The 13,008-nt window shown below is 48.0% G+C and overlaps 1 protein-coding gene across 6 annotated transcripts; it reads right to left on the bottom strand.

The window, feature by feature from the left end:
• Positions 1-428: 428 nt before the first annotated feature.
• Positions 429-12,721, bottom strand: ZNF619 (zinc finger protein 619). Of its 6 annotated transcripts, none has more exons than XM_027584642.2 (5): positions 12,594-12,721; positions 11,981-12,066; positions 7,736-7,862; positions 7,056-7,172; positions 429-4,879 (listed from the first exon to the last, which is right to left on the bottom strand). In XM_027584642.2, the coding sequence occupies exons 2-5, from the start codon at positions 12,002-12,004 to the stop codon at positions 3,456-3,458; spliced, it is 1,692 nt and encodes a 563-aa protein (XP_027440443.1). In that variant the 5' UTR covers positions 12,005-12,066; positions 12,594-12,721; the 3' UTR covers positions 429-3,455. The 6 variants fall into 6 exon arrangements, with proteins under 6 accessions (XP_027440443.1, XP_027440442.1, XP_027440441.1 ...); XM_027584641.2 differs by having other exon boundaries at positions 11,981-12,058; positions 12,585-12,711; XM_027584640.2 differs by having other exon boundaries at positions 12,585-12,703.
• Between the last annotated feature and the right edge of the window lie 287 nt (positions 12,722-13,008).

Here is a 13,008-nt window from a genome sequence, read left to right as displayed (position 1 = left end):
TTTCTATTTCATTGATTTGTGCTCTGATCTTTATGATTTCTCTTCTCCTGCTGGGTTTAGGCTTTATTTGCTGTTTTTCTCTAGCTCCTTTAGGTTGTAGGGTTAGGTTGTGTATTTGAGACCTTTCTTGTTTCTTGAGAAAGGCTTGTATTGCTATATACTTTCCTCTCAGGACTGCCTTTGCTGTATCCCAAAGATTTTGAAGAGTTGTGTTTTCATTTTCATTGGTTTCCATGAGTTTTTTAATTCTTCTTTAATTTCCTGGTTGACCCATTCATTCTTTAGTAGGATGCTCTTTAGCCTCCATGTATTTGAGTTCTTTCCGACTTTCCTCTTGTGATTGAGTTCTAGTTTCAAAGCATTGTGGTCTGAAAATATGCAGGGAATAATCTCAATCTTTTGGTACCAGTTGAGACCTGATTTGTGACCTAGGATGTGATCAATTCTAACCCATGGCAAATTCTGCTGTGTGCCTAGGGACAGAGCGAGCAGCACTGCAAAGAGGGGAGAGGAATCAGAAGTGAAGAAAGAGGGGCGCCTGGGGGGCTCAGTCAGCTAAGTGTCTGCCTTCAGCTCAGGTCATGATCCCAAGGTCCTGGGATCAAGCCCCACATCGAGCACCACGTCGAACTCCCTGCTCAGCAGGGAGACTGCTTTTCCCTCTCCCCCCTGCTCTTGCTATCATTCTTTCTCTCAAATAAATAAATCAAATTTTAAGAAGAAAAAAAGTGGAGAAAGGGCAGAGACTGCCTGTTGTTCCTGCTTGGGTTTTCCAGGCTCCAGATCTCCTGCTGCATTCTTGTTTGGTGCCAGGCTACACATAGGAATCCTTAAAATTAAGTGTACTTACATTCATTGAAATAGGCTTCTGTTATTTTTAAAGGGTCTCAAATAACATAGCCAACTCACTGATAAAGGCAAAAGTCTCAAAACTAAACAATTCCGGTAACATGATACCCATACCCCTTTCCTGAAGGATGTGGGCAGTCCTCTTGCTCGTGTTAAACTAGTAAGTTTGGGAGGGAGGGAGGAGTCAGCACGTTTACAGTCATTTCACTTTCAGAGAAAATAAAACTCTTGGAAGAACTCTACATTGGATTTTAAGTCATGTATGAGTTTATTTTTACACATCTGTCCTTTCTGTGAGCTACACATGACCCTTGTCAAAAAACATCTGAGTGACTACTAAGTGCCAGACAACCTTGCAACACTGGTCCCTGCATTAAAAAGAATGGCACATCATTCATCTTTTTGCACGTACTAAGTGCTATGGAGGCTGTATTGCACATTTGTGCGACAATGGGGGGAACCCTACATGCCTGTTGAATTAATGAATAAAGAAAGAAATAAATGAGAAAATAAGTCATCATCATCAGAAACCCATAAATCTATTGGCTGTGAGAAATCCAAAGCCATTTTTCAGCCCAGAGCTCATATTTATTTTTCCCTACGCTCCTTGCTTTCTTCTCATCTTAAACTACATTTAGAAGTTCTGCTTTTCTGAGGTCTGGCTAGCTTCAGAGCCTCTCACTACCACCCCTCCCCCCCTTCCTTGCTATAATCCTCCCAGAAAACCTGAGGCCCTGTTGCATAGTGTTTGTGGGAAATAAATAGGACATTTATATACATCTCGTGTGTGTGTGTGTGACAGAGAAATAATGACAAAGAAACCACAGTCATTGTCATTTTCCTACATTTTGACTGCTTTTCTAAACAGTGATTCTAGGTGAGGGATCTTTGCATTTTGCAGTCTGGAAGCTCTGACTGCAGCTGGGAAGGTAAGTTTAGTTTCTGCCTTTTCTTCTCCTGAATTCTATGTATTATACAAACCTTATCAAGGAAGAAAATAAAGAAAAATCTCCAACATCCCACAAACCATTTAAATTTCTCCCTATGCTGAGGGTGATGGAAATTTTATCTTGATTACACAACTGTATTCATTTGTCAAACCTCACCAAGCTGTCTACTTTAAAAGGGTAAAGACTATAAGGTATATCTCAATAAGCCTAACCAAAGCCAAAACCAAAATATTTCTTTATGCCCTCCCTTGCAGACATAATTGTATGGTGTTATCATAACAGTGTACGTATCTTTTCCTTAGTGCTGTATTCCTGCTTAACTACTTAAAGTACCTTCCCATGTTGCTACACTGTCCTGAAGCAGTGATTGTGAGAAGGATCAGGGCCCATACCACTAGATGAAAAGTATGGCCAAACCAGTGACATCATAACATCTAGTAAGATTAGTGCCCACCAACAGGGGGCGCCTGGATGGCCCAGTGGGTTGAGTGTGGGACTCTATGTCAGCTCACGTAAAGATCTCAGGGTTGAGATGGAGCCCTGCATCTGACTAGCGCTCCACACAGAGTCTGCTTACGATTAGTGATTCTCCCCTTTTCTTCTCCCTCTGCCCTGCCACCCCCTCCACCCTGCCCAGCTCATGCACGCTCTAAATAAATAAAATCTAAAAAAAAAAAAAGATTAGTGTCCATATACAATTCTTCGTGTTATCAAAGTAGTTCATTATAAAATTAACTTAAAAGTATCAGGACTCAAAAATTCAGATTTAATCAGAGAGGACGTGGAACAGGTGTGAGAACACATCTGCGTGTGTGTATGATTAGTTATGAACTCCCTTCTGAGGCAAGAGCTACTGCAAGTCAGGGTCAGATTTCTCTCCCTCCCTCAGAGGCTCACCAGTGTGATGCCAAAAGGTTCACTCCACGTGTAATTGAGAGATGGCTACACCCAGGCACCTGCCCTCTACTGCACAGGCCCAAATACTTTCGTACCTACATGTTTGAGTGGGCACTGAAATTAAACAAGGATGTGGACAGGAAAGAAAAGGAACCCAAACAGAAAAGCCACATCCCCTTCCAATCAAGTTTAGAAACATGATTTTACATTCTTGCTATCAATGCTGACTCATCACTTCATATTCTTTTTACTGGTTATTTCCTTGGTTTATTGCTTAGTTACACAGGATCCTCATCATGGTCATTATCGAGATAATAAGAAGTCCTGGGCTCCGATTCCACACGGTGAGCCTTGCTACTGCCCCACCAAATGGCCCTCCTTAATTCCTGAAAGCCATCACTGGATACTTTCTCTGCTTACCTCCTCCCATATTTCTTGAATCACAACAGGCCATGTCATTGGAATGCCATACCCCTAAGCCCCAAAGTGTTCTGTAAACTCTACCAAGTCTAGTAGAGAATGCAGGTGCAGACTGACGGGTACACGCCCAAACTGGACACCATAAAGGACAACTCCTACCATTTCCCACCCAGGGGATGGAAGAGAAGAGTCAAACATGGTTCTTAACACGTGAGAACACAAATGGAGTTGGGAAAACAATAATGACTCCACGAGCTCAGAAGACAAACACAGGCATGGTCAGGAGCCCAGGGAAACTGGTAACTCTAGGTGGGTGGGTTTTCGAGCACATGAAGGAGCTTATGGGGAGTGAGACAAAGGATTCAGGCTCCTAGGGGAAGTGAGATCCTGAAAGAAATGCACTATTTGAACAGGGGAAGAACTAGCCATTTCAGACGAGGGGAGCAGCACAAAGAGAGGCAGGGAGGGAGGAAGGAGTGCGGGGTGTGGGGAAGGCGGGGCGGCCACTGGCCTGGAGGGGGCAAAGCGCTGGTGCTGGGCAGGCAGAGGGGGGTGGCCAGAAGCAGGGCAGTGGGGCCCAACTGCGGCTGGCCCTGTCACTTGGGTGGCCTTCTTGCGAGCATGCAACTTCTGGTGCTGAATGAAACTTGCGCTCCACGTGAAGGCTTTCCCGCACACCTTGCACTCATAAGGCCTCTCCCCGGTGTGGAGCCGCTGATGCTGGACCAGGGTGACCTTCTGATTGAAGGCCTTCCCGCACTCCTGGCAGCCATAGGGCTTCTCCCCGGTGTGGATGCGCTGGTGCACCGTAAAGCGAGAGCTACAGCTGAACGTTTTCCAGCACTCTTTGCATTTGTAGAGCTTCTCCCCAGTGTGGAGCCTCTGGTGCTGGAGAAACACGGAGCTCCGGCGGAAGGCCTTCCCGCACTCCCGACATGCGTAGGGCTTCTCCCCGGTGTGGATGCGCTGGTGCTGGATGAGGACTGAATTTGAACTGAAACTTTTCCCGCACTCCTGACACTTGTAGGGCTTCTCCCCGGTGTGGGTGCGCTCATGGACGATTCGGTCATAGCTACACCGGAAAGCCTTCCCACAGTCCTTACACTGAAAGGGTTTCTCCCCGGTGTGGATTCGCTGATGCCGGATGAGTTTTGAGTTGTAGCTGAAGGTTTTCCCACAGTCCTGACATCCGAAGGGCTTCTCTCCACCGTGGAGTTTCTGGTGCTGAAGGAGGTGGGAATTTTGACCGAAGGCTTGTCCACACTCCTGACACGAGTAAGGCTTCTCCCCGGTGTGGGTTTTCTGGTGTCGGGAGAGTTTTGAGTTATACCTGAAGGCTTTCCCGCACTCTCTGCACTTGTAGGGCTTGTCATCAGTGTGAATCCTCTGATGCTGCAAAAGGTCTGAATGTTGGCTGAAATATCGGCCACACTCACCACATTTATAAAATGCCAGTCCTCCAGGGAGGCCCTGCTTTGACAGGAGGTGGGTATTGACACTGGTGCTTCCTTCCAGCTTCCTACCTGCCTCCTCCCTTTTGATGACGGGAGCTCTGTAGTCCTGGACCAGCAAGTCCGTGAAACCTCCTTGGTTTGTTTTCTCCCCTGCGTCACATGGCTGTGGCCTTCCTAAGTTGTCCTTAAGGTGAGGGTGCTGGGGAGCTTCTGTGAGCAGCCCCTCCACCATCAGTCTATGGGCTGCTGAGTCTTTAGAAATGTTTAGTCTTGGGCTTTGCTCCTCACGCTCGATCTTGTTTTTACCACCTAGTATGAGAAAAAGAAAACAGAGGCTCTGAAGCTAGAAAGGTAGAGTTTACTTAAAAAAAAAAAAAAGAAAGAGTGATGCATTTTGATGCATTCATGGCAGATTTTATACTATTTTGGTCTATTTAAGTCTAGTGTAGTCCAGACTAGTTTTTTTTTTTTTACTGAGTTTTTTCTATTAGAAGAACTAGGTTTTTCACAACTACATAATTTCTCAAATTTTATTTATTTATTTATCTCAAGTAATCTCTATACCCAATGTGGGGCTTGAACTCATGACCCTGAGATCAAGAGTCCACATGCTCTACCCACTGAGCCAGCCAGGAGCCCCAAACTAATTTTTAAATGCTGAGAACTCATTGATGAGGTGAAATCCAGATTTTAAAAGGTATGGCTTGAGATTCTCAAGGACAGTAGTCCTCAAAGTGTGGTCCCCGGACCACCATCACCTGGGAACCTGCTAGTAATGCAAATTCCTGGGCCCCACCCCAGTGCTGTTGAATTAGAACCTCTGGAGGTGATATCCAGCAAGTCCATGTTCTAACAAGCCCCTCACGAGATTCTTATGCTCACTGGAATTGGAAACCACTGATCTAGAAGCTAAAAAGGCAGGTGGAGACTGTTTGTGTACTTGTTTTAAGCTGCACTGCCCATAAGGCAGCCCCTAGACACCTCTGGCTACTTAAATTTTTTTTATTTTTATGTTTTTGGCTGTTTAAAGATTTTATTTATTTATTTGAGAGAGAGAGTGTGAGCAAGAGCATGAACAGGGGGAGGGGCATAGGGAGAGGGAGAAGCAGACTCCCCGCTCAGCAGGGAGCCTGATGTGGGGCTCAATCCCAGACTGAGATCATGACCTGAGCCAAAGGCAGACACTTAACTGACTGAGATGTGGCTACTTAAATTTAATTAAAATGGAACATAATTTAAAATTCAGTTCTTTGTTTGAACTAGCCACAGTTCAAGAACTGATGAGGACAATGGCTACCATATTGGGCAGCACAGATATAGCACATTTCCATCACTAGACAGTGTCCTATTGGACAGCACTGGCTTAAAGCCGTTGGCAGACTAAAGAAGACCATGCACAGCTTTGGCAAAGGGAAACACCACTGCAGATGGTTGGCGGGGATAGGTTTCTCATCAAGATGATGGGAAGTGGGGTGCTAGGTGGCTCAGTTGGTTAAGTGTCTCCCTTTGGCTCAGGTCATGATCTCAGGGTCCTGGGATCGAGCCCTGAGTTGGGCTCCCTGCTCAGTGGGGAGCCTACTTCTCCCTCTATCCCTCCCCCTGCTCGTGCTCTCTCTCTCAAATAAATAAATAAAATCTAAAAAAAAAAAAAAGATGACAGGAAGTGCTGAGTCAGCACAAAGGCACTGTTGATGAGGACGGAAGTGGACTGAATTAGGAAGGAGCCTTTGGTTTATAAGACTCTGAACAACATAAGGGATGGAGAGAGCATGAGAACAGGGCCAACTGAATGAGAAGGCTAAACACCCAATCTCTGGATGGTTCTCATCCACCTCAATTCTGTACGTTTCAGAAAAGGAAACCATTCGTTCCCAATAAACAGGCTTTCTTTGAAAAGCTAATTGATAGTGTTTAGGAATTCATAAAAACTCTCTTCCCATGTACAGTTTCATACACCTACATACATAAAACGTTCTTATAGAAACAAGCTCTGGGGTGCTGTGTGGCTCAGCTGGTTGAGCATCAACTCTTGGTTTCAGCTCCAGTCATGATCTTGGGGTCGTGGGATCAAGCCCCGCATCAGGCTCCGTGCTCAGTGCAGAGTCTGCTAAAGACTGTCTCTCCCTCTGCCCCTCCCCCTTCTCTCTCTCTCAAATAATAAATAAATAAATCTTTAAAAAGAAGAAACAAGCTCTTACACTACATTGTGTTTCTATTCCTAAATTGACCCCCTAAAAGCCTATTTTCACTATGCGTTTTTGAAATCCTCTAGCTTTGCAAAGAAAAATAACAGAAAATGAAATTTTCAATGGGTCTTTTCAGTATGGAGCTGAAGCTCTATCAAGGGTCACTTTTCTGAAGGAGAGTGAACATCTTCATCCTCATAAGAACTGGTATGACAGAAGCAAAACCTTTTTCATGTTGAATCATTAAAAGACAGGAGGAGGCCAAGCCAAAGAGGAAGATGGTAAGTTCTCCTGCTTACCTATGTGGACACCTCCCAGGGCCTCCCCCTCAAGGGGTGTCCAGGGATCCAGGCCCCATGGTGCTCCCCCTTGCTCCAGCTGGAGTATCAGATCTGGTTTGGGGAATGGCAATGCTGCTGAAGGAGAAAGAAAAGGAACAGGAAGCTGAGGAGAGTCGCTGCTGACCCCATCAGCCCACCCTCTGCTTTGCCAGGTGAACAAGTTGACAACCCAGGACACTAAGTGAGCTCAGTGTGGAGAGAATCTGGGGTTCTAAGGAAGGCTGAAATTGTTTTGCTCAAGAGGAGGCTTACTCTGGCTCTATCAGAAAAGACAGACAGCTCCTACTGTCATTAGAGGTGTGTACAGGGGGTCCTAGGAGACTCTCACACAGGACAGATGGAGCCCAGCACTCCAGGGAACTGGAAGAGTGGAGGATCCAGGAACCCTCTCAGCTGTCTGTGCCCAGAGCAAAAACCCCTCTCAGGAGAGTCCCTATCAAGAAACAGGGAAGAGGCAAATCCTGCTGAAAACCAAAGTGAGCCTAGATCTTTCTCCCATTAGCTACTCCCAAAACAGGGGATTAGGGAGCTCAGCTCATGGTGCGTCAGTCCTGGGGATATGAAAGACCCCGGATCCACCAAGGAGGAAGCCAGGGACCCTTGGGGCAGAGCTGGTTCAGGGACAAGGAAGGACTTACCCAAGGAAGTTATGTTTGCATAATTCTCCAGCATCACCTCTAGGTACAGGGCCCTCTGCATGGGGTCCAGGCTGGCCCACTGATTCTGGGTGAAGTACACGGCCACATCCTCAAAGGTCACTGGCTCCTGAAACAACAGGCTCCTGCTCAAGCCCTGTGTGATGGCTAAGGAGGGGCCTGAACTCCAGGGAAGGGCTGACTCTACTGGAGTCCATGGCTCCGAGCCCCTCGGGAGGCTTGTACTGACAAGGACAGCCACAACCGTACCCCAGTCGGGGACAGCCCTCAGCACATTTTCAACATGCACACCTCTGAGGTGCCCCTGCCTGGTCGTCACATCAACCCCATGTCTGGTTCCATGAGCTGGGTCGATCTTTCTGGCATGTCTTCTAATACGACCATAGCATCTCTCATTCACCCTGAATTCATCCACTCCATCCACTCGGTTTCTCTCTGGTGTTCCCCCTCCATGCGTTTTTATAGACAGAGGAAGAATCCCACAGGCACAGAGTTCCTTCCACTCCGGTTGGTTCTCCGTCTTTCTGGCATCTTATCAGAGAGCTGGTTGTCCCTTGAAGGCAATGTGCATTGTCGCCGCCTCCTCTAACACCCAACTCCAGGGACAGGATGGCAGTCTTCATCCCTGAGCAGGCACCTGCCCCGAGATCACCTACCAACACTGCCCTCTGTACCAGGTGTGTCTCCCTGCTCCCGATGGGGCCACTTCCACCTTCTCAGGGGAGAAGGAAACCATCCCTTGTCCTGTGTCAACTACTTTTACATCAATTCACTCAATCATCAGAACACACAGGCGACGTAAAAATTAGTATTCTCTATTACAGATGATGGGAATCAGTGATGTTAAGCACTTTGAAATAGACAAAAGGGAGTCCTCTTTATCTGAGTATCACGAAGTTGTATAAGGAAGCAAACATTTCAAAGTGAACTGACCGCTTATACAAGTGAGTGGCACTATACCGTCTCTCCTTGACTGACAGTGAACTCTACCCCAGTCTGTCACGTCAACAACCTCTCTGTGCCTAGTGTCTGCCGGGGGGAAGAAACAGAACTACAGACGTACTATATAGGATTGCAGCCAGCATGGTAAAGATTGGTTCAGACGAGAATCACCCATGGATGCTACATCGAGGAGGAAATTTCCAAGAGGAGCAGGATACTTGCATAATCGTAAATGTCTCCCCATTGATTTCTGATCAGTTGCAAGGGAAAGACAGTAACTATACACTGAATAAATCAGGTATCACCTTGACCAGCAAGTTTAAATGTGGCTTGTGTGACTGAGGAACTGAATTTCTCATTTTAATTAACTTTAATTCTAAACAGGCACATATAACTAGTGGCTACCTTCCTGGACAGTGCACAATAGATAGTTAATTGCCCCCAAATGTTAACCAACCTTCTGTCTTCCCTCAGAGCCAACAGCTGGGAACATGGACCTTCCTTCCTTATATCATGGCTTCTACCCCTCCACACCTCTGAGGCACCCCTGTAATAACAGTGCATTCCTTGCTCCTTGTTTTCGACAACATTCAGCTTCTCAACTTTCTGCTCCACCTCTGACCACTCTGCTTCTGTCCTTTGCTAGCACTTACTTCTTCTCCATGATGAAGCGGGGCTCTTGATTCCCCTACAGAGGAAGTGGGTTCCGAGATAGCGTAGCACAGGGGCAAAGAGCACGGGCTTCAGAGCAGTGCTTCTCAACGGGGAAATGCCCACCAGGAGACATAGGGCACTCGCTGTCTGGGGACTCTTTTTTTTTTTTTCTTTTAAGATTTATTTATTTATTTGAGAGAGAGAGAGTGCACGCACAAGTGGGGGAAGGAGGGGCAGAGGGAGAGGGAGAAGCAGACTCCACGCTGAGTGCAGAGCCCAGTGTGGGGCTCAATCCCAGGACCCTGAGATCATGACCTGAGCCAAAGGCAGACGCTTACCCGACTGAGCCACCCAGGCGCCCCAGGGGACATTTTTAGTTGTCACAACCATGGGGTGGGGGGTGCTACTGGCATCTAGTGGGTAGAGGCCAGGGATGCTGCTAATCATCGTACAACACACAGGACAGGCCCCCACAACAAAGAATTATCTGGCCCAAAATGTCAACAGTGCTGCGGTTGACAAACTCAGCTCTAGGGTCAGACTCCCTAGGCTTAAATTCTATCTCTGAGGGGCGCCTGGGTGGCTCAGTCGTTAAGTGTCTGCCTTTGGCTCAGGTCATGATCCCAGGGTCCTGGGATCGAGCCCTGCATTGGGTTCCCTGCTTGGTGGGAAGCCTGCTTCTCCCTCTCCCACTCCCCCTGCTTGTGTTCCCTCTCTTGCTATGTCTCTATCTGTAAAATAAATAAATAAAATAAGATTCTATCTCTGATAACCATCAGCTGTGTGACCTTGGATGAGATACTCAAACTCTTTTGCCTCAGTTTCCCCATTTGGAAAACTAGGATAATAGGAGTACCTATCTTATAAGGCTCTTGTAAGAGTGGAAGTGGAATGAGTTAATATATGTAACGAACTAAAACAACGCCTGGCACACGGTGTTATATAAATCTCAGCACTTAAAAGTACAGATGAGATTAGGGGAACATTTCTCATAGAGATCGCAGATAAGACTGACAGTTGTCTAGGGACGCCTGGGTGGCTCAGTGGGTTAAGCAGCTGACTCGAGATTTTGGCTCAGGTCATGATCCCAGGGTGTGGGGATCGAGCCCCACGTCGGGCTCTGTGCTCAGTGGGGAGTCTGCTTGAGAATTCTCTCTCTCTCTCCCCCTCTGTCTCCCTCCCCGCCTTCACACTCAAATAAATAAATCTTTAGGAAAAAAAAGACTGACAATTGTCTAAACATATATGTGCATATTTTTCCCCCTCCCTTTCTTTTTTAATTATAGAATCCTAATTTTACTTGGGGCTGCTCCCAGCTCTGGCAACTAAGTGAGGTCAATGAAACACAAGTACAAAAACTGTCGGGGACTCTCTGGGAAGGTTCCTTAAAGAGTGCAAACTGATGAGAGGTTCGCCTTTTTTGTCATCTGCTCTTCTATCTGGAATGCACACATGACAGCTGGAGATCAAGCAGGCACCTTGGACCATGAAGCGGCCCTGAGCATGAAAGCCAGTGCTAGGATGGTGAAGCAAAAAAAGAGAAAGAGCCCGGTGTGGGGTAACACTGCCACAATGTCCCTGTACTGCCTCTCCCCAACCTCTCTTGCATGAGAGCCTCTATCTCGTTTCAACCACTGTCCCTTGGGGTTTCCTTACTGGAGGCCAATCCTGAGTGACTACTATACCCCACACAAAGCACCAGGAGAGAACAGACTGCCCCCACAGATGTTTAAACACTTCCTGACTTGGAACTAATTTTGACTTAAGTGGTGAAGCAGAAGTGGATGGTCTGATGTCTACATACACATTATTCTTAAGTCTTGGATAGGGCTTCCTAATTATATGACACATCCAATACACAGGACACCAGCTTTCTCATTCCCTGATCTAGGATGCTGGAGAAAAATTCAATGCAAGCATCCTCTAGTGCCAAGAAAATTCTGGAAGGACAACTGCTTCCAGAGCTGCATGAATTTGTGCCAACAAAGGATACAGGCTTTTGCAGAGATTAAGCTGTAATCTATGCAAAGGGCCGGAGGCCCTGGCATCAGCTCCAAACTCAGCAAGAATCCACCTCCCTCATCAATCCACACTCTCCAAAGGCTCCCCAGTGGTGGCTTCACTGTACCCTGACTTTGTGATCTGCAGGGCAAACTCCTCCTGTGGGAATGACTGTTTAAATGCAGGAGGTGGCCTTCCTCCGTATGGTGTGAGGCAGACTAGCACAGCCCAAATTTTAACTTGCCCATTTGTTCCCCAGATATTGTACAAGTGAAGAGTCTGATTCTGGCGATCTGGGTTGGGGCCTAAGACTCTACCTTTCTAGCAATCCCCTTAGTGATGCCAAAGCTGCTCATCTGTGAACCGTACATTCATGGTCCACAGTCTGCATGGATGTAGACTCTCACTTTTTAGGAGAGTTTCTTAGCTGGTGCTTCCTTCTTTCCCAACCGATCTGATCCTCCCAAGTTCACCTACTCACCTTCATCACCTCCCCTAACATACTCCTCTGCCATACTCAACTGATGGATGCAAAGCTAAGCATGGGACTGGCCAGGCCAGGCTACTATTCCTGTAGTGATCAATCGTATTTCTTTTGAATGTGGGAAGCTGCAAGAAAGCTCAGCTCACCTGGGACCACACTGTCTGGAGCATGGCTGACGACCCCTGGCTTCATGCACTGCCCTCTCTGTTTGGAAAAGCAAGAACCTGTGGAGCTAAGAGAGAGAATCACAATGAGGCTGACCCTGCCTTGTTCCCCACCTCTTTCCCCTCAGTCTCCGTGCCTCTCTCATTGGAAACAATATTCCTAGGACACTCTGGATGTTCTCAGTGCACCTTCTCCAGTGGCTCATGCGGTGCTGAATCTGCTTCCTTTGTAAATTCTACAAATCTGCCTGGTGAGGCTGAAAATTCCTCGAAAGAATGTCTCTGAAGCAAGAGTCAAGAACTGCAGTGGATTTGTGGCTTTCAAGAAAATCCCTGGCCCACTATGAATGAATTACTAAGTAGTCTGTACTGAATGGTTCCAGCAAAGGTGGCAAAGACCAAAACAAGCATTTAGAGAAAATGTAGGGTAACGGGGCCCCGGGACAAAATGCAAGTGGTGATCTGGCCCCAGGGGAAAGGGGAAGACGCCCGACGTCCCAGGGGGGCGATGGTGACCGGAAACCCGACGGGAATCTGCACACTCCAGCCCCGTAAGCGGGCGACCCCACGCGTCACCGGCCCTCACCCTGAGTACCGCGAGCCGAGGGACGTCAGGCCAGCTCTCCGGGGCAGGAGGGTTGACGGCGCCTCTGCGGGCAGGGGCCCCTCGGGCGGTGTCCGCGCAGCCCGACGCCTGAGTTCGCGGACAGTGCGGAACGCGCCACCGCGCGGAGGCGGAGCGCCGAACGCCCGGCCTCTCCCGCAGATCGCAGCCGAGGCGGAAGCGCGAGCGGAGGCGCTCCCACCCGCGCCGCTCTAGGAAGCCCGGAGGCTGGCCTTCTCCATGGTCCCGAGCCAGAGTCGCCACCTGCGCCCTGGCGCGGGCTTTCTTCCCGCCCTGCCTGCGCGGCGCCGCGCCCCAGCCGGAGAGCAGCAACTCAGGGACATCGAGTCCGCACCACACTCCGCGTGGGTCTGCGTGCGAGCTCCAGCGCTTGCCAGCAGTAACT

This window comes from Zalophus californianus, chromosome 1 (genome assembly GCF_009762305.2).
Source record: "Zalophus californianus isolate mZalCal1 chromosome 1, mZalCal1.pri.v2, whole genome shotgun sequence".
NCBI classification, from domain to species: Eukaryota; Metazoa; Chordata; class Mammalia; order Carnivora; family Otariidae; genus Zalophus; species Zalophus californianus.
This window is presented reverse-complemented; position numbering and strand designations above follow the sequence as displayed.